General features: G+C 38.0%; 1 protein-coding gene across 7 annotated transcripts in view; it reads left to right on the forward strand.

Moving 5' to 3' along the window:
- Positions 1 to 26,140, forward strand: part of RAD51B (RAD51 paralog B) — an 834,574-nt gene that overhangs the window by 34,662 nt on the left and 773,772 nt on the right. For all 7 annotated transcript variants that reach the window (XR_007518880.1, XM_049897892.1, XM_049897893.1 and 4 more), the window contains 3 exons: positions 2,098 to 2,234; positions 14,421 to 14,540; positions 15,092 to 15,275. Coding sequence is in view for 6 of the 7 variants with exons in the window: in XM_049897892.1 (XP_049753849.1) it covers positions 2,098 to 2,234; positions 14,421 to 14,540; positions 15,092 to 15,275 (441 nt within the window). In the remaining variant the exon portion in view is untranslated. The remainder of the gene's footprint in view (positions 1 to 2,097; positions 2,235 to 14,420; positions 14,541 to 15,091; positions 15,276 to 26,140) is intronic.

A 26,140-nucleotide genomic window follows, 5' to 3' on the forward strand; every position in this document is an offset into this window, starting at 1 on the left:
CCAGAACGCTTAATTGTGCTCATGTGGAACCTTTACATAGATCAAGAGGCAGTTGTTCAGACAGAACAAGGGGATACTGATTGGTTTAAAGTCAGGAAAGGTGTGCATCAGGCTTGTATTCTTTCGCCACACCTATTTAATCTGTATGCTGAACAAATAATCTGAGAAGCTGGACTATATGGAGAAGAACGGGGCATCAGGATTGGAGGAAGACTCATTAACAACCTGCGTTATGCAGATGACACAACCTTGCTTGCTGAAAGTGAAGAGGATTTGAAGCATTTACCAATGAAGATAGATCAAAGACCACAGCCTTCAGTTTGGATTGTACCTCAACATAAAGAAAGCAAAAATCCTCACAACTGGACCTATGAGCAACATCATGATAAACGGAGAAAAGATTGAAGTTGTCAAGGATTTCATTTTATTTGGATCCACAATCAACAGTCATGGAAGCAGCAGTCAAGAAATCAAAAGATGCATTGCATTGGGTAGATCTGCTGCAAAGGACCTCTTCAAAGTGTTGAAGAGCAAAAACATCACCCTGAAGGCTAACGTGCACCTGACCTAAGCCATGGTATTTTCAATATCATCATATGCATGTGAAAGCTGGATAATGAATAAGAAAGATCAAAGACGAATTGACGCCGTTGAACTGTGTTGTTGGTGAAGAATATTGAATATACCGTGGACTGCCAAAAGAATGAACAAATCTGTCTTGGAAGAAGTGCAGCCAGAATGCTCCTTAGAAGCAAGGATGGCGAGACTGCGTCTTACATACTTTGGACATATTGTCAGGAGGGATGAGTCCCTGGAGAAGGACATCATGCTTGGCAGAGTACAGGGTCAGCAGAAAAGAGGAAGACCCTCAATGAGGTGGATTGACACAGTGGCTGCAACAACGAGCTCAAGCATAACAACGATTGTAAGGATGGCGCAGGACTGTGCAGTGTTTCGTTCTTTTGTGCATAGGGCCGCTATGAGTCGGAACCGACTCGACGGCACCTAACAACAACAACAATCTTTGACTGAAGGGTGAACCTCAGGAGTGACTTCAGTATTGAGTTAAAAGGGTGTTCGGGGGCCATACTCTCGAGGTTTCTCCAGTCTCTGTCAGACCAGTAAGTCTGGTCTTTTTTGTGAGTTAGAATTTCGTTCTACATTTTTCTCTAGCTCTGTCCGGGTCCCTCTATTATGATCTCTGCCAGAGCAGTCAGTGGTGGTAGCCAGGCACCATCTAATTGTGGTAGACTTAGTCTGGTGGAGGCTGTAGTGGTTGAGGTCCATTAGTCCTTTGGACTTATCTTTCCGTTGTGTCTTTGGTTTTCTTCATTCTTGCTTTCTCCAGACAGGGTGAGACCAGTGGAGTATCTTAGATAGCTGCTTACAAGTTTTTAAGACCCCAGATGCTACTCAGCAAAGTAGAATGTAGATCATTTTCTTTATAAGCTATGTTATGCCAGTTGAGCTAGATGTCCCCCAAGACCATGGTCCCTAGCCCTCAGCCCAATAGTTTGGTCCCTCAGGGAGTTTGGATGTGTGTATGAAGCTTCCATGACCTTGCCTTGGTCAAATTGTGCTAACTTTCCTAGTATTGTGTACTGTCTTACCCTTCACCAAAGTAAACCATATCAAAACCAAACCCATTGCTGTCGAGTTGATTCCGACTCACAGCGACCAAGGTACCACTTATCTATTGTCTAGTTAGTGTTTTTCCCTTCCCACCCATCCCCTCCCTAGTAACTGTCAAAGATTATTTCTTTCTGCGTATAAGCCTTTTCGTGCGTTCTTATAGTAGTGGTCTCATACAATATTTGTCCTTTTGTGATTGACTTATTTCACTCAGCATAATGGATTGCCTGGAACCACTAAAAGCTTGGAAGAATCAAGGAAAGATTCTTCCCTAGAGCATTTAGCAGAGCATGGCCCTGTGGACAGCTTGATTTCAGACTTTCTGAGAGAATAAATTTCTGTTGTTTTAAGCTCTACCCAGTTTGTGGTAATTTGTTTTGTCAGTCCCAGGGGACTAATACATTGTGTATGTGGCAGGTTCTTCAATGGCTTGTTATGTTTATTCAGATAACCCTTGTTTTTTAGATTACAGGTCCCCCAGGTTGTGGAAAAACTCAGTTTTGTATAATGATGAGTGTTTTGGCTACGTTACCCACCAACATGGGAGGATTAGAAGGAGCTGTTGCATACATTGACACAGAGTCAGCATTTAGTGCTGAAAGGTAAGAGATTTTATTACTTGCCATAATAGTGCTTTACTTTTGTAACTTCTTTTATGTACCACATATGACATTTTACAAATAGGTTAACATTTACCTTCTTTCTTCTTTTGAGGATACAGAATGCTAGATACTGTTTTAAAGGAATTTTCCTTTTAAAACTGACCCAGGAAGCGATTTCTTTTTGTCTCCCGTATCCCTTTCTCATTGGTTTAAGTGGGGCTCTTGGGTAAGCTGGATTTTGCAGAAAGTCAGGAAAAAAGAAGCTCAAGTAACAGAGGGAGGAATATAAGTAGAAAATGAGGAAGACGAAAAATTAAGAAAGACGAAAAGTCTGCTGCTTTATGAGTAATTTCTAGTTGGAAATAAAATATTAGTGACCGGAAAAATTGCACATTTCCTGTGTACACAAAGCATTTTTTGATAGAGAAGTATTTTACTTAACCTTCGAAATAGTGCGACATTAAGAATCACACTGATGGTAAGTGTATCCGCTCCTGGGAAGAAAAGATTTTGTTAGTTTGGTAGGGACCTCTAACATTCTGTGAGAGAGACATTTGATCTTTTGTGTAATTCTGTACACCTGGAGATAAATCTGGCCTCCCTATCCCTGTACCTCCAACTCTGATTGGCATTCATAAGCCGAGGTCTTACACATTTAGAGACTCATTCCATCCTGTTCTCTCAGTCAAAGTATAATCCTTTCAGACTGTCTTTGACTTTGCCACTATGAATCTGATTTCTCCCTTATTTCTTTCTAAAGAGTACCATTTTGATGAAAGATGTTACTTCGCCAGAGAAGGTCCAGATGGATTTTTTTGCCCAGAGTTAACTACTTGCTTTCTTCTGTACATTTCTTGGTTTTCCATTCTTTCTGAGTATATGCCACTAGGCTGGCAGCTTATTGAGTTTCTGTTGTATCTTTAAGCCAAACTCAGTGACTGACGCACGTTAAGTACTAAGAAAATATTTGCTAAGTGAATGAATTCATAGTTGTAACTCCCAGACTGTGGAATCCAGATATGATTTCTTATTAAAATTAGGAAACAATGGGGAAATGACTGATCCTAGGTCTGGAGCAGGACATTGCCAAGTTAGTCTGAAACATCCTATCATATCTGATGTAAAAAAAAAAAAAATTTTTTTTTAGTAAGGATGCTATTAAAGACTAATTAGGGAACTGTCAAAAAGACCTGAGAACCAACCTGAGGGGCTCCTGCTGGCCAAAGGTGAAACAAATTGAGTGTCAATAAGAATAATAATGACAGTAGATTAAAACACAGGAAATATGCTTATATTCATGTGTCTATGATGATACTAAGAAATGTCAGTGATATTAATGATATTAAGAAATGACAATGATATTGGAGAATGCTGGAGAAGTCATTATTTTGAAAATGAGTAAATTAAAAAAAAATCAAGAACTTATTCTTTTTTTACCTATACGAACTGTATTACTTAGTAATCTTTTTGTAAAAGTCTTTTTTATAGAAGTATTACAGTAATAAATGAAGAGGGAATGCTAGAATACACCAACTTACAAACCCTAACAATCTATTGGATGTAGGTATTGAATATCAAAGGCTGCTAGGATCACAAAAACAGGACCAGTGATTGTGTATCTCCTGAACAGTCAAACCTGAATGATCAATTTACCTTCAACTCCAACTACCAATTTACAACATATGCAGAGAAGAGAGGAGGAACATGTGAACCTACCGTACAGGGATGCAATCAGAAAAATTCAAACTGTGGGAAACTATAGAGCAGTTTGGTTTTCTCAACAAATAAATTGCAAGATTAAAAAAAAAAAAAAAAGAAATGAGTTGGAGGGGGAACCTTTAGGTTAAAGGAGACTTAAAAGCTTCAAACCAGGTTGTTCTGGTTCAAACCCCTGCTGAGAATTTGCATTTCCACCCCAGATATACTGAATCAGAATCTACATTTTAACAAGATCCCCTGGTGATTCTTATGTATAGTAAATTTTGAGAACTACTGCTCTGCTAGTGGTTCTCAGAATTGGTCCCTAACTAGCAGCATTAGCATTGCCTGGGAACTTGTTAGAAGTGCACATTTTCAGCAGGGGTTTGAACTGGATGGAATCTTTTAAGCCCTGCTTAAAAGACATAATAATCAATTGCAGTACGATGAGCTTAGCTGGTTCTTGGCATAAACAAACAACAAAAAAAATAACAGAAGCAAAACCATATATGACTCAAAACCCAAACCCACTGCCACTGAGTTGATTCTGACTCATAGTAATCCTACTGGATAGAGTAGAACTGCCCCCTAGGGTTTCCAAGGCTGTAAATCTTTATTTATTTATTTTGATAGATTTTTTTTCTCTTCTTTTTTTTGGAGGGGGGGGAGTGGTATTTATTTTATTTTATTATTGTACGTTAGTTGAAGGTTTACAAAACAAACTATCTTCTCTTTAAACAATTAGTACACATTTTGTTTTGTGACATTGGTTGCCAACCCCATAACATGTCAACACTCTCCCCTTCTCGACCTTGGGTTCTCCATTACCAGCTTTCCTGTCCCCCACTGTCCTCTAGCCCTTGCCTCTGGGTTGGTGTGCCCCTTTAGTCTTGTTTTGTTTTATGGGCCTGTCTAATCTTTGGCTAAAGGGTGAACCTCAGGAGTGACTTCATTACTTAGCTAAAAGGGTATCTGGGGGCCATACTCTCGAGGTTTCTCCAGTCTCTGTCAGACCAGTAAGTCTGGTCTTTTTTTGTGAGTTGGAATTACATTTTTCTCCAGCTCTGTCCAGGACTCTCCACTGTGATCCCTGTCAGAGCAGTCAGTAGTGATATCAGGCACCATCTAGTTGTGCTGGACTCAGTCTGGTAGAGGCTATGGTAGTTGTGGTCCATTAGTCCTTTGGACTAATCTTTCCCTTCTATCTTTGGTTTTCTTCATTCTCCCTTGTTCCAGATGGGGTGAGACCAGTGGAGTATTTTAGATGGTGGCTCATAAGCTTTTAAGACCCCAGATGCTACTCAGCAAAGTAGAATGTAGAACATTTTCTTTATAAAGTGTGTTATGTCAGTTGAGCTAGATGTTCCCTGAGACCATGGTCCCCATATCCCTCAGCCCAATAATTTGGTCTCTCAGGGAGTTTGAACGTGTCTGTGGAACTTCCATGACCTTGCCAAGGCTGTAAATCTTTATGGAAGCAGATTGCTACATCCTTCTCCAGGGGAGCAACTGGTGGGTTCCAACCACCAACCTTTTGGTTGGCGCCGAGCACTTTTACCACTGCACCACGAGGACTCCTCTACTAACACATCAAGCAGGCATTAGTTAGCCAATTAGGTACTAAATAGCTCTTACAGAGGTCCCAGGGAATTTGGTTAAAGAATTCAAGGATTAAGGTTATTCTGATAATGGTAGCTTACCCAAAAAACCCTAGCTTGGTTCACTGTAATTGGATTCCTCCTTTTTTTGTACCCTTTAAAAAGCCCAGTTTAGAATGTCTTCTTAAAGAGTAAACTGTTGCATAATTATATTGTTACCAGGTTTGAAAACCCTGTCAGTGAATTGAGTGATATCTAATTGTTTTGGTTGTTTTCAGTTAAGTTTTAGCCTATCCAGCATAAATGCAGGTGACTAGTCCATATTTTCTAATTCGTGTAGAGTATTGTTTGTGTTTCTTTGTTTTTGCATACAGCCTTAATTATCTACTTTTTGGGTCCTCCATATTTACTTATTTCTCCTTAATTATCTTTTCCTGCCTATGTGCATATTAGCAGTTGCATCAGAGACAGGTTGGGAAATGTGAAGAGGTAAAATTTTAGTCACTTTGTTGGAATTATGTTGCACATCTGAAGGTCATTCTAGAATAGGGATTGAAATTTGTGTTGTCTTTATTTTCCTATTCCATTCTTTATAAGGCTGGTAAAGTGTGGTCATCTGACTGCCACATGGAGTACATTTTGAGGTCTGATGATAGGGTCAGGTGACCTCAGAAGTACCAGCACTCCTTTTGTATAGATGTCAGACTTGGTGTTCTAGAATTTGTCCTGGTGGGGTCATGGAATGGAGCTGACTCTGTAGTGCCTGGTTTCATAACATTGGTGCTGTTTCAGGACTGTTTGACCCCTATTTGGAGTTATTAGGGGAAGGTTGGTCTATTGGTTAGGAACATTTTCTGTTGCAAGTCACTGAATACCCAGAGAACAGCAGCTTAAATAGAAAGAGGCTTATTTTTCTTACATAACAAGAAGAACTGAGGTAGGCAGTTGCTGGCACCGGTTCAACTGCTTAGTAGTACCACAAGAGACCTAGGACTGGTAAAGTTATCACATCCATCCCATGCTCCTATCAGTGGGAGGGGAAAGGACCAGCTGTATGTATTCCTTTCATTAGGAAAGTAAAAGTTTTTCTAGAACACTCACCTCTCCCTCTCTGCAGATTTCCTTTTTCATCTCACTGGGCCACCACAGATGCGAGGAAGAATGGGAAAAGGTTGTCATAACAATCATGATTAGTTGCCTAGGCTTGGTTTACATTGCTGGTGGAGTAAACTTGGGGTTCTTATAGTAAGGAAGAAATGGGAATGGATATTGGGTAGGCAATTAACAGTGTCTGCCATAGCTGGAATAGTTTCTAGAATTAGAAAAAAGGTAAAATAGGAAAATATGAGACTCAAAAAGGAATATTTTAATTTATATTTCAAATGAAAACCAAGTTTAAAATGCATTAAAAATGAAAATCCTGCAAATGAATTTACTTAAAATTCCTTTAGAAAGAGTAGTTATATTTTTGAAAGGAATGTACTACCTAGTTTATTGTATATCTCTTTTAGAAGATAATAATCTACCCTAGTATGTTAATTGTGTACTTTCATCATAGACTGTAATTGTACCTCCAGACTATTTAACAATTAGTTAATGATATGGTTTGATGCTAAGCCCTCAGGTACTTGGGGTTGCCTTGGGGTGAAGGGAGGACTAAATAGACAGAGCTATGGATTTCCTCCTTCTAATTGATTGAGAAAAGGGCTTTTTTGTTTGTTTGTTTGTTTGACTTATTGGACTTCTGCTTAAGATCCTGTGCAATCTTAGGCACTATATGCTTACACCTTGCACTTTGAGAATATGAATAAAGAGATTAATCCAGCAACCTGTACCCATATTCTGGATTACAGAAATTTTGGTAACTATGAGAATTTCATTATATGTGAGTTGAATGGATTATGTATTAAACCCTATTGGAGATAATTAGAAGAAGGTGGAACTGGGGGCTTAGGAATCGAACAGGGAGATAATATGGAATGTTGATAGAAATAGAAGTTTTTGAAATAAAGCTTTGAGAGAAATAAAATGGTGAAAGAATATAAAGATGAGTCTTAGAACTGTAAATAGAAGGGAACTGAAATGTGTGAGAAGAACTGAGGGATCTGGGGAAGTAAGAGATGAGACCCAGGACCTGGGTGGGTGGGCTCTAGGACTGGAATTTTAGGAGGTAAAAGTGGACATTCTTGGGTTATCATGAAATCCGAAAAGCTTTGAAAACTTGGAAGAAAAACATAGTCCAGCAAGGGAAGAAGACATTAATCAAATAATCACTAAAATGTAGAATTCATGGCCTATCTAGTTCTGCTGTAACAGAAATTCCCCAAGTGGGTGGCTTAAACAAACAGAAATTTATTCTCTCACAGCTTAGGAGGCTGGAAGTCCAAATTCAGGATGCCATCTCTAGGGGAATGCTTTCTGTCTCTGTTGGTGCTGTGGGAAGGTCCTTGTTGTCAATCTTCACCTGGTGCAGAAACCCTGAGTCCAAAGGACGTGCTCTGCTCCTGGTGCCTTTTTCTTGGTCTTCTGAGGTTCCCCTGCCTCTTCGCTCACTTCTGTCTTTTATATCTCAAAAGAGATTGACTGGAAATACAACCTAATCTTGTAGATTGAGTCCTGCCTAATTAACATAACTGCCTCTAATCCTGCCTCATTAACATCATTGAGGCAGGATTTACAACAGATAGGAAAATCACATCATATGACAAAATGGTAGGCAATCACACAAATACTGGGAATCATGGCCTAGCCAAGTTGACACACATTTTTGGGGACACAATTCAATGCATAACACAGAACTATGGTAAATATAGTAAGTGGAGGTACATGTTGCATTAGTACTGTGTGGGAGCAAGGACTGAGTTTAGGACTAAAGGAGCTGATGTATGTGGTATGCATTTTACCTCTCAGTGTGCCAAGTGTCCCAGAGCCAGCACCCCCTAATTCCAGTCAAATGATTTTTAGGATATCACTCTTTCCGAATCAGTGTGTAAAGACGAAAGATTAACTTGGTTAATTTTGAAACAATGCCACTGTTGACCTGTTTACTGTTGATGTTGGGTCCTATCAGGTCAATTTTTGAGTCATAGCGACCCTATGTGACAGAATAGAAGTGCCCTATATGGTTTTCTAGGCCGTCATCGTTACAGAGGAAACCCTGGTGGCGTAGTAGTTAAGTGCTACGGCTGCTAACCAAAGGGTCGGCAGTTTGAATCCGCCAGGTGCTCCTTGGAAACTGTGGAGCAGCTCTACTCTGTCCTATAGGGTCACTAAGAATCGGAGTAGACTCGACGGCACTGGGTTTGTTTTTTTTTGGTTTTTAATCTTTACAGAAGCAGATTGCCAGGTTATTTCTCCTGTGGAACTGTGTAACCATTGCATCACCAGGGCTCCTTGGCCTATTTACTAGTTGGTACAAATCCAGGATCTTTGACCCAGGAGGCTAGCAATAGGGGGCATATAAATTCCCTGTTATCAATTTTTGAGATTGTTCCATGAGTCTGGATAGATTTTCCTGAGTCTGGTGCCAGCTGCCCTATCATTTGTGAATCTAGGTGATTCTGAAAAGTTTCTAGGATAAAAAGTGGAAATCAATCATAGTAAGTGCTTTTTATTATTACTGAAACAAAACTGGAATTTTCTGGAATCTGCAAGAAACTAATGGATTTACATTATTATCTTTAGTAATACAACAGTGCTGAGCAAATGTATATTGAATGAATGAACAAGAAAATATTACATATGTACAAGAAGCTTTGAGAAACCATAAACTTAAATTTCAGCACATTTATGATGCTACATTTCAACTAGAATTTTGGAGAATTTTTTTTGCATTAAGCATATGTTTTATTTCAAGTTGGCATGTGGTCACTAACGAAAAGCTTTTAACTTCCTTTTATTTTATGCAAGAGCTGTGAGGTCACTGGGGGAACTAATAATGCTGAATAGGGTTTTCTGCTCCTTAATTGACATAGCCTTTTGATTCTGGTACTGATCAGCAAAGAAGTCCATCTGTTCACATGTAGTTAACTCTCTCTACAACTGGAATCTTTAAGAAACATTGTAGCTTTCAGGTCCAAGTTAAAATGTAGTCACCTTCAAGAAGAAATTTGATGGTGAGTGAAAAACTGAAATGTAGCCCAGGACTCCTTTTAAAAGGAGCACTTTGAACCCTTTGCTGGGGCTTTCTACTGCAGCAAACCTTTTGATTGTAGAATTCATAGCTGGTATTATTTGTCAGGAATGAGTAGCTCAGGGTAGTGGGACGCTGAGTGTAGATGCGGGGTTTTTGCGTGTAGGAGTTGGATGATAGGGAAGGAGAAGTTGGCAGTGTTTTATCTCAGAGCAACCCATTAGCAATTAATATGCAAATGATTCATCCACAGAGAATGAAATATTTGAAATAGAAAACGTAATAGGTTTTCAGGGATACAGTTTTGGGGTTTGGTGGGTCAGGAGTATAAAGTTAGCTTATTTTACAGCATGGTCCTTTAGATTGTTACTACCTCCATCTTATAAATCAGTAGTTCTCACTTAGGGGAGGATGGCAGGCAGATTTCCCCCCATGAGGTGCTTTGGAAATTTGTAGGGAGGTTCAAAAATAAATGGTTTTCACAATAATAAATAGGTGGGGTCCCAGGATGCTAGACACCCTGTAACGTGAAGGTTCTTGACACTGATAAGCTTGTGAGCCATTGCTATAGATAACATTTGCTTACATGATACAAATTAGAACATATTTCAGCATAATGTAATTGACTGAAAGTCATCTCAGTTGATCCATACAGCAGCATCATAAGGTACTGTTTACCTCATGACCTTTTGGTTAACAACTGTAGCTCTTAACCACTGCACCACTAGGGCTCTGTCTCAAACTTAGAAATAAGGAAACTGGGACTCAGAAATTGTGTGATTTTTCCAAGGTCATGTGGCTAGTAAGTGGTTGAGCTGAGATGTGAACTCAAATCCTCTTTCATCTTTGTCCATTTTCCACTGGGTTTCTAGTCATTTCTTTTTGATTTACAGTTCTTATTATCTTCTGTCTTCTAGATATTCTTTATGAGTTTTACATATTGCAAATATGTTCTGTTATCTATTATTTTTATCTGTGGTGTCCCTTGTTGAACAGAAATTCTTAATTTTTTAATTGTTGCCTTATGATTTTGGTTTTTGAATCTTAATGAAGTTTTTTCCCCACCATTAGGTTTCACAGATATTCTTCTGCAGTTTTTTACTAATATATTTAAGTTTTATCTTTTATGTTAATGATTTTAATTCATCAAGAACCCAACAAAAATGCACTTATCTTAAATTTTGATATAAACTGCTACATTCCCCTCCGTTCCTTTTGCGTTTCCACCAGCTGTGTTTTGAGAGCCTCATTCATCAGTATTAATCTCTTTAATTTTATCATACTTATCATACTTATTTGAAAAGGAAACCCTGGTGGAGTAGTGGTTAAGTGCTACGGCTGCTAACCAAAAGGTTGGTGGTTTGATCCGCCAGGCACTCCTTGGAAACTCTGCGGGGCAGTTCTACTCTGTCCTATAGGGTTGCTATGAGTCAGAATCGACTCGATGGCAGTTGCTTTTTTTTTTTTTTTTGGTTATTTGAAAAAAGTGATATCTCATTGTTTTAACCGTTGAGGCCCAACATCTTTTCATACGTTCATGGTCCATTTATATTTCTTCAGCAAATTGCCCAAAAATATACTTTGCCCTCTTTTTTCCTTATGGACTTATAGGAAAACTTTGTCTATTTAAGATATTGATGTCTATCATACAATACATCTCCCAGTCTGTCATTTGTCATTTAACTTTGATCATGCTGTCTTTTGTTATATATGAGGTTTTTGGTGGTTAAATTTTTTAGTCTTTTCCTTTATTGTCATAGTTCTTAAACTTTTTGTTCCCTTTGGTTTAGGCGAGTTATGTCAATTGGTATTTACCATGTTAGAAATTTAAACTGAGAAATTAAAAAAAAAGTAACTATTTATTAAAAAATACAACATTAAATCCATTATATGTTAACATATTTTATCAGCTAAGGTCCACCAGATAAACAGAGTTTATATATATATGTGTGTGTATGTACATATATATGTGTATATATATACAAAAGATTTATTGTAAGGAATTGGATCACATAATTGTCAGGGCTGGCTAAGCAAGTCCCAGACCTGTAGGGCAGGCTATCAGGGAAGGCAGAGCTGAGGCTGTAGTTGACAGGTGAAATTCTTTTTCAGGAAAGCTTTAGTTCTGCTCTTAAAGCCTTTCAGTTGATTGAATCAGGCTCAACCAGATTATCTTGGATAACCTTTCTTACTTAAGGTAAGTTGGTTATAGACTTTAATTGCATCTACAAAATACCCTCTTAGGAATACCTAGATTAGTGTTTGATTGAGTAACTGGGGAGTATACATGAGTGGAGTCCGGTGGTGCAGTGGTTAAAAGCTCTGCGGCTAACCAAAAGGTCAGCAGTTCAAATCTACTAGCTGCTCCTTGGAAACCCTGTGGGGCAGTTCTACTCTGTCCTATAGGGTCGCTATGAGTAAGAATCAACTCAACAGCAACGGGTTATACATGAGTGGGAATCGACCTAATGGCGACTAACAACAGCAACAAACCCAGCACGTGTCCTTGGGTTGTGCAGTTAACCAGCTAGGTAACCCCATGTGTATTCAGAGTAGAATTGTGCTCCATAGGATTTTCAGTGGCTGATGTTTTGGAAGTAGATTGCCAGGCCTTTCTTCTGAGGTGCCTCTGGGTGGACTTGAACCTCCAACCTTTCTGTTAGCAGCCTAGTACGTTAACCATTTGCACCACTCAGGGACTACTTTGAGGGGAATACGCTTTAAGAAGAGGTATTGGCTAGATGTCATTGCTTTCATACTTTACATAATTAATGTCTAGGATTAAAAGATAGGGTCTTTTCTGTTGCTTACTTTAGCCAAAAAAGACTTTATGATGAAGATTTTTACAAGAAATTACCGTGATTAACGTAAAGCATATAAAATACTACATTTCTATTTGGCTTTTGATTTGATTTTTTTTTTCTGAAATAAAAAATAGTTGGAGAAATTTATCATAGAAAATGTGTAAATAACCATTTGATTCTTTTATATAACATGGTAACTGTGAACAAAGTTAATTCATGTCCATACACTGAACATCATTCTTTCTGAGGGGCCTTCATGGAATGAGAGAGCAGTAATAAATTCCAGAGCCTTTCACCACTTAAGCCACTAGTTGAAATCCAGCCTAGTGCTAGAGGGTGGAAAATAATTATTGTCTGTCAGCTGTTGGTGATTGTTACAATGAGTTAGGCACTCTCAGTCTGGTTTCTAGTCAACTGGACACCCATATTTTGACATACTTCCATGTTTCTGATAGATGCTGCCATGCCTATTACATTAAATATCGGTGAGTTCCAAGTACCAGAGCTTTTTAGTTGACTTCTCTGTCTAGCACTAAACTCAGCAAATGGTTGCGCTAATCAAAAAATGTATGTGTTTTCCCCTAACCCTCAGGGTTTGCCTTTGCCAGCGCCCTCTCATATCCTCTTGCCTCCATCACTTACCTCGTTTCCGTCTTCCACGTCAATCCCTGTGCCTTTTTCAAGCACTTCCTCTGATCGGCCATTTGATTCATTTTCTTCTCACTCGACATCTCTTGGTACTATGCCTTACTCCTGAAGTAGTTTTTCCCCTTCTTGTTTAACCTAATTTTTTTCTTTTTTTTTTGTGTATGTATATGTCACATTGTCCAAAATATACTAAAGATGTTTTGACTAGTTCTTTTTTATTTCTCTTTTCTTGTTTTAGGTTTTTCTCTTTTGTTTCAGATTATAGCATATGTAAGGAACTTATTTTGTTTATCTCTTAGTTCTTAGCCTCTTCTTGGAATTCTCTAACTACTTAGGAATGAAAATATTTTTTTTCTTTTATACAAAACATAAAAGATAAGATAATGTTAGTGTTTATAGTCCCCCCTTCTGCTCCTCCTTGGATGGTTAAGTATTAGAGTTGATAAACTATCATTTTAAATAGGAGACAGTTACACTCAAAGATACATATATGTGCATTTATGTATGTAAACATCCTTAACCTGAGCTATTTGAAATTTCTTGTAATTTTCTCATGTCTTGTGCTATTTGTGAAGATAGTTGCATCTTTTTAACTTGTCACACTTCTTTACTTGGCCTATCCCACACATTAGATCTAGCTTTGAGGTCAGAATTCAGTGTTTAGAAAATAATTTTTGTTTACTAAGCAACTATTGGATAGCATTCGTTTATTTAGAAATAGTTCCATATTTCCAAGGAACTAGTGTATAGCATTAATTTGTTTGGAATATAATTTGCCATATACCAAGGAACTATTAGATAGCATTTATTTGTATGAATTAAGTTTTAATTGAGAAAGCATATTTTTCTGGATTGAGACGTGAAGACTTAACTGATATCTGATTATTAGGATGATAACATACCGTATTTTTTCAAATTTTCTTTCACTCAAGAAAATGAAAGCATTTCTTATTTACTAAACATATCTTGTAGCTGCTAGTCAAAATACTGTTTATAAGAAACATTTATTTCCAGAAAGATAAATCTAGGAGACATTGTTCCTTGCCCAAGATGAGGTGAGATCTAAAGGCTCTTGCTGGTCTCATGCTCTGACTGTTGACCTCTGTCAGTGCTTTAAAAGGAGGGCTTATATTCTAAGCTTGGACATTAACCTATTTTGCTTACATCTGCTCCATTGATAACGCTTGTTGTTCCAGTGTTACTTGTGGCTTAAGAGTTTTCCAAGTAAGATTTATTAGTGGTTCAGCAATGTGGGCTTAAATATCATTGACAGTTTTCCCATGTGCTTTTCATTGCCCCCCCACAGACTGGTTGAGATAGCAGAATCCCGTTTTCCCGAATATTTTAACACTGAAGAAAAATTACTTTTGACAAGTAGTAAAGTTCATCTTTATCGGGAACTCACCTGTGATGAAGTGCTACAACGGTATGCTCTTTTAGATTTTGGTATTTAAGTAATATTTTGAAGACTTTATTTTTGGCTTTTCATGTTTTCAGCCTCTGAATAAAAAAAGAAAAGTTCTTATGTAGTAGAATTATGATATTTCATGTTTTTTGGGAAAATTATTGGTTATGCTTTATAAATTCCATCAAGCAGTGCTTTCCTTTCTAATTCAGATCCTACCTCTCCACAGATGCTCTCTGGAGTTCTTTGACCCCACCATTACTGATTCGTTCTGTCAGCTAGCAAATGTTACTGAGGTCTTACTACAGTAATTATTATAAGTTAGGAACAGTTTGTTGCTGGTGTTTTATTTTTGTTTGATTAATCTTTGTAGTATTCTCTTTTTTTTTTTTTTAATTATTGTCCTTGTTAGCAGTCCCTGATTCATGGCAGCCCCATGCACAATGCAAAGAAATGCTGCCTGGTCCTGTACTGTTGCTGTGATGGGTTTCAGGTTAGAGTGTTATGATCCATAGGGTTTTCGTTATTATATCTTAAATTTATTCACTCCTTTACAAATTCTGCTTTTCCAGGATTGAGTCTTTGGAAGAAGAGATAATTTCAAAGGGAGTTAAACTTGTGATTATTGACTCTGTTGCTTCTGTGGTCAGAAAGGAGTTTGATACACAACTTCAAGGCAATATGAAAGAAAGAAGCAAGTTCTTGGCAAGAGAAGCAGCTTCACTGAAGTATTTGGCTGAGGAATTTTCAATTCCAGTAAGTTTTTCTTTCCCTTTCTTTTGTATGAAGTTCACTGACTTATATTATCAAGTAGAGGAAAATGTAAAAGAGATGACTTTTTAAAGATAGTACAGTCTAACTGCTATAGCAATTATCACCATCTTCTTAAATGAGTTCACCTGCTGAAATTATTTTACATTTTTTACAATTTGAGCCTAGAGAAGATTTAAAGGTGTTTTAAAAAAGTTCCTGTGGTCACTCCTTTTTTTAAATTTTATTTTTTATGGTCATTCCTTTTTTTGTTTACCTGAGATAAATGTTAAGCATTAAGTGTTACCCTGAGATAAATGTTAAGCATTAAAACTCCATAAAACTGCCTGGGCCTATTTTTATGCAGTTTCTTTCATGGCAGCAGTTATCTGTTTTGTAAGTATTTTAGGTTTGGATCTTAGGGTTCAGTGCTGTTTTGTAGTTTTTTTAAATATTTAGGTCTAGATATTATGTTCAGTACTGTTCTGTATACAGGAGGATTTGGTTTGCTTCGAATGGCCAGAACTGACTATAAAGGTATGTTTGGAATGATAGTCAAAGTGCCCTAGTGGCACAGTGGTTAAAGTGCTTGGCTGCTAATGGAAAGATTGGTGGTTCAAACCCACCAGCTGCTCTGCAGGAGGAAAATGTGGCAGCCTGCTTCCATTAAGATTACAGCCTTGGAAACTCTACCGGGCAGTTCTGCTCTGTCCTGTAGGGTCGCCGTGAGTCAGAATTAACTCAACAGCAATGGATTTCTGTTTTTGGTTTTGGAGTGATAGTCATTAGAGTGCCAGTAAGAAAATTCTTAAAAGATTCTGCTAGCATGGCTTTCAGAAGTGGGAATTATGATCAGGGAATCTGAAGACCTGGGTATATTACAAGGGTTTGTGGTGTGCAAGCTATAAGACATAAATGTGCTTTTGGATTAAGCCTTTTAAGATCTGAAGAATTAATTCTAGGTGACTTCAGATCATTGGTTGATTCCTTAAATTCAGCATTTTATTTGTTCATTAAAGTGATTTTCAGGTTGTTTTTCTGTTTACAAAAAATGTGAAGCATTTCTTTTTAAATTGATTTTTTTATGTAGGGCAATTACATTTAATTAATCTATTATTCTGTTATTTAGAAAGGGAACTCAACTTGTTTAAGATAAGCTTTCTAGAGCAAGTTTTTGATGGGCCACATACATTATTTTGTCCTTTGGGTAACAAGATAAAACTTTAAAAATAATTTTACCGGTTGTACATGGTTATATGTCATCTTCAGAAAGCATCTTAAATGACTGACATGCATATCAACAATGACCTTTGGGTATAACTTTTTATACACATATCTTGAATTTTTTTAAAGTAAATTTTAAGTCATAATTGGACCATTCAATGAATTTTCTCACAGTGAACAGACTGATGTACCCTCCACCCATAACTAGAAATGGAACATTACCAGCACCCTTATAGCTTAGCTTATGTGACTAACCCCCACCTTTTCAAAGTTGACCACTTTTTTGACTTCTAACACCAGAGAAACATTTTGCCTGCTTTTGAACTTTATATAAATAGAACCATTTGTGTCTGGCTTCTTTCACTCAATATTCTGAGATTCATTAATGTCAAAGTGGGTAGGATTTTTTCCCTTGCTTTGTAGTGTTCCGTTGTATGAGTATACCACAAATCATGTATCTCTTCTACTATTAATGATTATTTGAGTATCCCAGTTTTGGCCTGTTGTAATAATACTATTGCACATATATACACCTAGGGGTTGAATTACTGGGTTGTGGTGGTACGCATGCATAGGTTTAGCTTTTATAGATATTGTTATGTAGTTTGCGAAAGTAGTCATACTAAGTTACACTCCCACTCACAGTATGTGGGAGAGTTTCAATTGTTCTACCTCTTACCAACAGTTAACATTGTCAGGCTTTTCAATTTTAGCCATGCATTGCCTCAACAGAAGATAAGAAAATTCCCTAAACTGAGATGAAATTTGGTTATGATTTTATAATTTTTATATTTGTTTTGGAAAATTACTTAAATTCAGTAGTGTAAACTACCACATAGCCTTTGAAACTCAGAAACTCAAGTAAGAAGTTAGGGGAGAAAGTGTGGCATGTAGAAATTTCCACATATTTTAACGGATTTTGAGTTCATGCTTTGGCTTATATGATGCAATTCTTGGTGAGATCGAGTGTTATAAGTTTATCCTGGGTGATGTGCTCATCTTCTAAATTTTATTTTAGTTGTTTCATGATAAATTCAAATTCACGTTTTCCTGGATCAAGGACAATAAGAGAACTTAAAAATATTTTATACAGATACATGACTGAATGGAAAAGTTAAGTATATATGCTTATTTTATTCATATTGTTGCTTGACTTAGTCCCATATACAATGTGAAAAATTTACTGTTTTAAAGTTATATTTGTTTGCTTTTAAGCAGTAATTGTAGGCTAATGAATTTCAGTTTTTCTGAGGTAATTTATTTGACTGAGTGAGAAAGAGATTGTGGTTTTGTTTTTAGCAGAACCCTTTGAAAGAATGGTAGCTAGCATCCCTCGTATGTCTGTGTTATTTGCCATTGTTTTTCTGTTTAGACGTATATGCAGTATATAATATGTGCTTCTTTTACACAAGTGAAGTACTGGTTTTTGTGGCAAGCAAATACTGGTTTTGAAAGGCTTTAAAAAATACCCCCTTTAGGAAATGTGAGCATTTTCCTAGCCAAGTTACCTCATTTAAATGGAAAGTCATTACCATTTAAGCTTTTATACTATACTTTGAATAGGTGGGTTCACATGGAACTAAATGGTTTAAAATGGTATGTTGTTATCTGGTTCATTATACTTTTCAAGTTAGCAAACCTTATGAATTTGGTTTTGATGTTTTAAGTTTGAAGAGCTGGAAAGCCATTCAGGTTAAAAAAAGGCATGCTGCAGACTTCAGAAGTGGCTGCAGCAGTATATCGACAGGGAGCTGCCAGAAATTCAGGCCGGTTTCAGAAGAGGATGTGGAACCAGGGATATCATTGCTGATGTCAGATGGATCCTGGTTGAAAGCAGAGAATACCAGAAGGATGTTTACCTGTGTTTTATTGACTATGCAAAGGCATTTGACTGTGTGGATCCTAACACTATGGATAACACTGCGAAGAATGGGAATTCCAGAACACTTAATTGTGCTCATGAGGAACCTTTATATAGATCAAGAGGCAGTTGTTCGGACAGAACAAGGGGATACTGATTGGTTTAAAGTCAGGAAAGGTGTGCGTCAGGGTTGTATTCTTTCACCATACCTATTTAATCTGTATGCTGAACAAATATTCTGAGAAGCTGGACTATATGAAGAAGAACGGGGCATCAGGATTGGAGGAAGACTCATTAACAACCTGTGTTATGCAGATGACACAACCTTGCTTGCTGAAAGTGAAGAGGATTTGAAGCCCTTACTAATGAAGATCAAAGACCACAGCCTTCAGTATGGATTACACCTCAACATAAAGAAAACAAAAATCCTCACAACTGGACCAACGAGCAACATCATGATAAACGGAGAGAAGATTGAAGTTGTCAAGATTTCATTTTACTTGGATCCACAATCAATAGCCATGGAAGCAGCAGTCAAGAAATCAAAGGACACATTGCATTGGGCAAATCTGCTGCAAAGGACCTCTTTAAAGTGTTGAAGAGCAAAGACGTCACCCTGAAGGCTAAGGTGCGTCTGACCCAGGCCATGGTATTTTCAGTCACATCATATGCACGTGAAAGCTGGACAATGAATAAGGAAGACCGAAGAAGAGTTGACGCCTTTGAATTGTGGTGTTGGTGAAGAATATTGAATATACCATGGACTGCCAAAAGAACGAACAAATCTGTCTTGGAAGAAGTGCAGCCAGAATGCTTCTTAGAGGCAAGGATGGCGAGACTGCGTCTTACATACTTTGGACATGTTGTCAGGAGGGATGAGTCCCTGGAGAAGGACATCATGCTTGGCAGAGTACAGGGTCAGAGGAAAAGAGGAAGACCCTCAACGAGGTGGATTGACACAGTGGCTGCAACAATGAGCTCAAGCATAACAACGATTGTAAGGATGGCGCAGGACAGGGCAGTGTTTTGTTCTTTTGTGCTTGGGGTTGCTATGAGTCAGAACCCATTCGATGGCACCTAACAACAACAATAACAGCACAGACTTCAGGAGGTCAGGGTCTAAAGCTCACAAGAAATGTGTACATTAGAATTATAGATTTGGGAACCAGATGTATAGAAGTTATAGTTGAAACTGTAGGGAGAAAGCTAAGGACAGGACTTTGTGCATTGCCAGTATTTTGTGGTTAAAAAAAAAAAAAATTTTTTTTTTTTTTTAAAGAAAAAAGCCAACAAAGGAGACTGGGGAAGGGTTAAAGGGGGAAAATAGAAATTACCAATAATCGCATAACCAAAGGATGCCATCATTTTGGACTCATAGTGACCCTATAGGACCGAGTAAAACTGCTCCATAAAGTTTTCTAGGCCCTGGTGATGCAATGGTTAAATACTCAGCTGCTAACTGAAAGATTGGCAGTTCAAACCCACTAGCTGCTCTGTGGGAGGAAGGACTTGGTGATATACTCCTTTAAAGATTATAGACTTGGAAACCCTGTGGGGCAGTTTTCTGTCGTATAGGGTCACTATGAGTCGGAATCGACTTGACGACACAACAACAGCAACAGATCTTTGCAGAAACAGATCAATAGGTCTTTTCTCCTGTGGCGTGGCTGGACGGGTTCGAACCGCTGACTTTTGGGTTAGCAGCTGAGCTCCTAACCATTGTATGTATCACCAGGGCTCCTTCACCAAAGGATAGTCAGTGCTAATGTTTTTTTTTTGAATGTTGTGGGGGATGGATGGATGGGTGGATAGATGGAGTATTCTTATTCAGCATATGAATTCATAACTTTTTATTTATAATGGTTCCAGTAGTTTATTTAACCAGTCTCATGTTGTTGGATAGTTGGTCTTTTCCTAGTTTTTTTATGTTATAAATATTGCTTATGAAGTCCTTACAGCTAAAAACTTTATAAAAAATATAGATTGTGTGTCTAAGTATGTATGTTTGTATGCAAGCATGCCTGCATGCATACATGAAAATTTCAATAATCCTCTCTCAGTAATTGTTAGAACTAGTGAAAGAAGATCAATAAAGATATAGAAGACCTGAATAAAGTAATCTACTAACTTGATCTAATTAACATTTATATAACACTCTACCCAGTGTTGCCAGAATATGCATTCCTTTCAAGCGCACATGGGAATTCATCAAGATAGACCCTATTCTGTGCCATAGAACAAATCTCAACAAATTTAAAAGGTTGGAATGGTGCAAAGTGTGTTCAGAGCCTGATGCTCCTAATTTATTGACTTTGTTATGAGAGACACAAACTTGCTCAGAGAACATGTGGTAGAGACAGGTTTGATGGAATCAACAAAGATTTTTGCTGCCCTTACCAGCTGCCATCAAGTCAATTCTGACTCATGGTGACCCCATGTATGTCAGAGTAGAACTGTGCTCCATAGGGTTTTCAATGGCTGATTTTTTTTAAAACACATCACCAAGCCTTTCTTCTGAGGTGCCCCTGGGTGGACTTGAACTTCCAAACTCTCGGTTAACAGTCAAGCACATTAACCATTTACACAACCCAGGGACTCCCTTGCTGCCATTACAATCTCCCAAATTCCAACAGCCTCCACTGTGGTGCAGCCGTATATTCTAGTCCTCATCTTCCAAGAAGAAAGAAACCATTAACCACCATTTCAATTAATTTATTTTTACTGGTATCCTAGGTCTCTGGTTCATTTGCATTTTAGGCCTCTTATCTCTGCGTACTGAGGGAAAGCATTGTCTTCTTGATCATGATCTCCAAAGTAGGGTGTGCATATGGTACCTTTAACATGATACATTAGGATATTGGAATAAATCGTTACAAATACGTGTATTTACTTTTTACCTGTACTTAAAAATTTTCTGTTTTACTTATGTTCTTTAATATATAGAAACAGTATCATATATTTATGCAGATAATGCATGCCCTCTGCATTTGTTTGCTAGCCATGCCCTGTTCCTGTGAGGCATTTTTGTAAGCATATTGTGCTGATTTTTTTTTACAGCAACATGTGGAAGAGGATTGGCATGGTAACACTTGTGAGGGGTTCATCATTGGGCGAGGGTGCTACAGGCAAACAAATGCACAGGGTGCGTGTTACTTGTGTAAAAATATGGCAGGTATGTATATACTTTTGGAAACCCTGGTGGCATAGTGGTTAAGTGCTACAGCTGCTAACCAAAAGGTTGGTGGTTCAAATCCACCAGGCGCTCTTTGGAAACTCTATGGGGCAATTCTGTGCTGTCCTATAGGGTCACTATGAATTGGAATCGACTCGACGGCAGTGGGTTTTTGGTTTAGGTATATACTTTAATAATAAATATACTTACATTGGGGTAAATTTTGTTTTGATGCATGATCAGTAGTGGCAATCACTGCTGTACAGAATTTCAGGTAAGCAAGTAGGATATATATATATATATGTATTATACACACACATAGATTATACATATGTGCATGTGAATATATATTGTGTACACACACCCCCCCCATGTGTCTGTCAGTTTGTCATTCTGTGAGGGCTTGCAAGTTGCTGTGATGCTGGAAGCTATGCCATCAGTATTCAAACACCAGCAGTGTCACCCATGGTGGACAGGTTTCAGCTGAGCGTCCAGACTAAGTCAGACTAGGAAGAAGTACCTGGTGGTCTACTTCTGAAAAGAATTAGCCAGTGAAAACCTTATGAAGAGCAGCAGAACATTGTCTGATATAGTCCCGGAAGATGAGCCCCTCAGGTTGGAAACACAACTGAGGAAGAGCTGCCGCCTCAAAGCAGAGTTGACCTTAATGACGTGGATGGAGTCAAGCTTTCGGGACCTTCATTTGCTAATGTGGCAAGACTCAAATGAGAAGAAACAGCTGCAAACATCCAGTAATAACCAGAACGTGGAAAGTACGAAGTATGAATCTAGGAAAATTGGAAATTGTCAGAAATGAAATGGAATGCATAAACGTTTATATCCTATGCATTAGTGAGCTGAATTGGACTTCTGCTGGCCATACTGAATCAGACAATCATATGGTCTACAATGCCGGGAATGAGAGAACGGCGTTGCATTTATCGTCAAAAAGAACATTTGAAGATCTATCCTGAAGTACCGTGCTGCCAGTGATAGGATAATAGCCATATGCCTATTTTTGGGTTTACAAAGAAGACCAGTTAATACAACTATCATTCAAATTTATGCACCAGCCACTAAAGCCAAAGATGAAGAAATTGAAGATTTTTACCAACTCCTGCAGTCTGAAATTGATTGAATGTGAAATCAGGATGCATTGATAATTACTGACGATCAGAATGTGAAAGTTGGAAACAAAGAAGAAGGATCAGTAGTTGGCATTTCTCATGCTGAAAGAACTGAAGAAGAAACTCAAGCTCGAGTTGCAATACTGAAGGATTCTATGGGGAAAATATTAAACTACACAGGAAGCATCAAAAGAAGATGGAAGGAATACACAGAGTCACTATACGAAAAAGAATTGGTCCACTTTCAAACATTTCAGGATGTAGCACATGATCAAGAACTGATGGTACTGAAGGAAGAAATCTAAGCTGCACTGAAGGCATTGGCGAAAAACCTGGCTCCAGGAATTGACGGAATATCAATTGAGATGTTTCAGCAAAGGGATGCAGTACTGGAAGTATTCACTCGTCTATGCCAAGAAATTTGGAAGTCAGCTACCTGGGCAACGGACTGGAAGAGATCCATATTTATGCCTATTTCAAATGCAAAACTTATTGAACAGTATCATTAATATCACGAAAAGTAAATTTTCCTGAAGATCATTCAAAAGCGGCTGCAGCAGTATATTGACAGGGAACTGCCGGAAATTCAAGCCGGGTTTAGAAGAGGAAGTGGAACAAGGGATATCATTGCTGATATCAGATGGATCCTGACTGAAAGCAGAGAATACCAGAAAGATGTTTACCTGTGTCTTATTGCCTATGAAAAGCATTTGATTGTGTAGATCATAACAAGTTATGGATAACATTGTGAAGAATGGGAATTCCAGAACAATTGTGCCCATGAGGAACCTGTACATAGATCAAGAGGCAGTTGTTTGAACAGGGGGATACTGCCTGGTTTAAAGTCAGGAAAGGTGTGTGTCTGGGTTGTATCCTTTCACCATACCTATTCAGTCTGTATGCTGAGCAAATAATCCAAGAATCTGGGCTATACAAAGAAGAACACGGCATCAGGATTGGAGAAAGACTCATTAACAACCAGTGTTATACTGATGACACAACCTTGCTTGCTCAAAGTGAAGAGGACTTGAAACACGTACTGATGAAGATCGAAGACCACAGCCTTCAGTATGGATTATACCTCAACATAAATAAAACCAAAATCCTCACATCTGGACCATTAGGCAACATCATGATAAACAGAGAAAATATTGAAGTTGTCAAGGATTTCATTTTACTTGGATCCACAATCAATGCCCATGGAAGCAGCAGTCAAGAAATCAAAAGATGCATTGGGAAAATCTACTGCAGAAGACCTCTTTACAGTGTTGAAGAGAAAGCTGTCATCTTGAAGACTAAGGTGTGCCTGACCCAAGCCCTCATGTTTTCAATTGCCTCATATGCATGTGAAAGCTGTACAGTGAATAAGGAAGACCGAAGAATTGATGCCTTTGAATTGTGATGTTGGCAAAGAATATTGAATATACCATGGACTGCCAAAAGAATGAACAAATCTATCTTAGAAGAAGTACAACCAGAATGCTTCTTAGAATCAAGGATGGCGAGACTACGTCTCACATACTTTGGACATGTTATCTGGAGGGATCAGTTCCTGGAGAAGGACATCATGCGTGGTAAAGTAGAGGGCCAGCAAAAAAGAGGAAGTCCCTCAAGGAGATGAACTGCCATAGTGGCTGCCACAGTGGGCTCAAGCATAACAAGGATTTTGAGGATGGCGCAGGACCAGGCAGTATTTCGTTCTGTTGTACGTAAGGTTGCTATGAGTCAGAACCAACTCACTGACACCTAACAACAACAGCAACATACACACATTTTTAAATGTTAATGGAGGCCTTCTGTCTCCAAAAATCATACTCTGCCTGAAACTGATCTCCTCCACGTCTACTTGTGTAACTCTAACTTAATTACTTTTCTTTTTTTCTGTTTCCTAATGAATAAAATGGGGATAATGATGCCTCAGCTTAAAATAGTGGTATAGTGCCCATTTTTCAAAAGGTCCTTAGAGGAGTTAGAGAATGGCATTAAAAATTTTTTTTTCCCCTGATAGTAGAAACTCAGTATAATTTTGCAGTAGATATGCTTTAGCACAGAGTCTCACATATGGCTTAATAAATGATAACTTGGAAAAAGCTGTAAGGAGGATCTTATATCTAATATTTAACACCTTGCTTTTATAGATCATAGGATCTCATTGTTTTATCTCCCTTCTAGTAACAAAAATACTTTGCTTCCCACATGTTTGCTCCAGGACTTTCAAATACCAATGAGCCTATTCTCATTTTTACCCTATTAGCCCATCTGGGCCAGGGGTCAAACCTTTTCTGTAAAGGGCCAATAGTGATATTTTAAGCTCACGGGCCGTACAGTGTCTGTGGCAACTCCTCAGCTGTGCCACTGTAGTGCAAAAGTAACCATAGACATTTCATAAACAAGTGGGCATGCCTGCGGTCTAATAAAACTTTATTTACAAAAACAACTGGAGGGCCAGAGTTGACCCATGGGCAATAGTTTGTCGATCTGAGCTTTTCTCTTTTCTTCTTAGTCTCAGGACCCAGGGCTAGTGCTACCACAAGCCCAGTATCTCAAGGAATTGGGATTAAGAGTAAGAGAGCAGTCTGCCAAAAGAGCAGTGTTTTCTCAAACTTGGTTAAGATACTGACCCCTTTTAAAGGCAAATAATATTCTCATGAACTCCCATTGCTGACTCATTTTAAAGGCAAGTAATATTCTCGTGAACTTCCATTGCTGACTTCAGTTTTATTACAATATTATGGAAAAATATAGAATTATAGAGCTAGCAAAGAACTCTTTGTATTAAATCACACTTATGCAACCATAAAGCTGGATTGCATTCATGAACAACACAGTATTCAAATTATTTATGCTATTTTAATGTTGTAAATGATAGTTTGCTAGATTAAATTGTTGCTTTCAATATAAATGTGGTATTAACTTATTGCACAACTTCTTTTGAATTTAATATGTATATATCCCTACTGTAGTTCATGTGATGACTCATCTTTCCTACGTTTTTTCTTTATTTGGTTTTTGCAAATTCCCTAAACTTCTGTTTATCTGGAAATACCCTAATTTTGCCATCATATTTGAGAGACAGTTTTGCTGGATATATAATTCTTGGCTGGTGATTTTTTTTTTCCTCTGAGGCCTTATATATGTTATCCCATTGCCTTCTTGCCTGTATGGTTTCTGCTGAGTAATCCAAGCTTAGTCTTATTGATTCTCTTTTATAGATGACTTTTCACTTATCCCTAGCTGCTCTTAAAATTCTGTTTATCTTTGGTTTTGGTAAATTTGATTATAATATATCTTGGTGACTTTCTTTTGGGATCTAGCTTGTGTGGGGTTCAATGAGCATCTTAGGCAGATATCTTTTCATCTTTCACGATATCAGGGGAGTTTTCTGCCAACAAATCTTTAACAATTCTCTTTGTATTTTCTGTTATCACCTTGTTCTTATACTCTCATCACTTGTAGGTTATTCCTCTTGATAGAGTCCCACATAATT

Source organism: Elephas maximus, chromosome 10, assembly GCF_024166365.1.
Source record: "Elephas maximus indicus isolate mEleMax1 chromosome 10, mEleMax1 primary haplotype, whole genome shotgun sequence".
NCBI lineage: Eukaryota > Metazoa > Chordata > Mammalia > Proboscidea > Elephantidae > Elephas > Elephas maximus.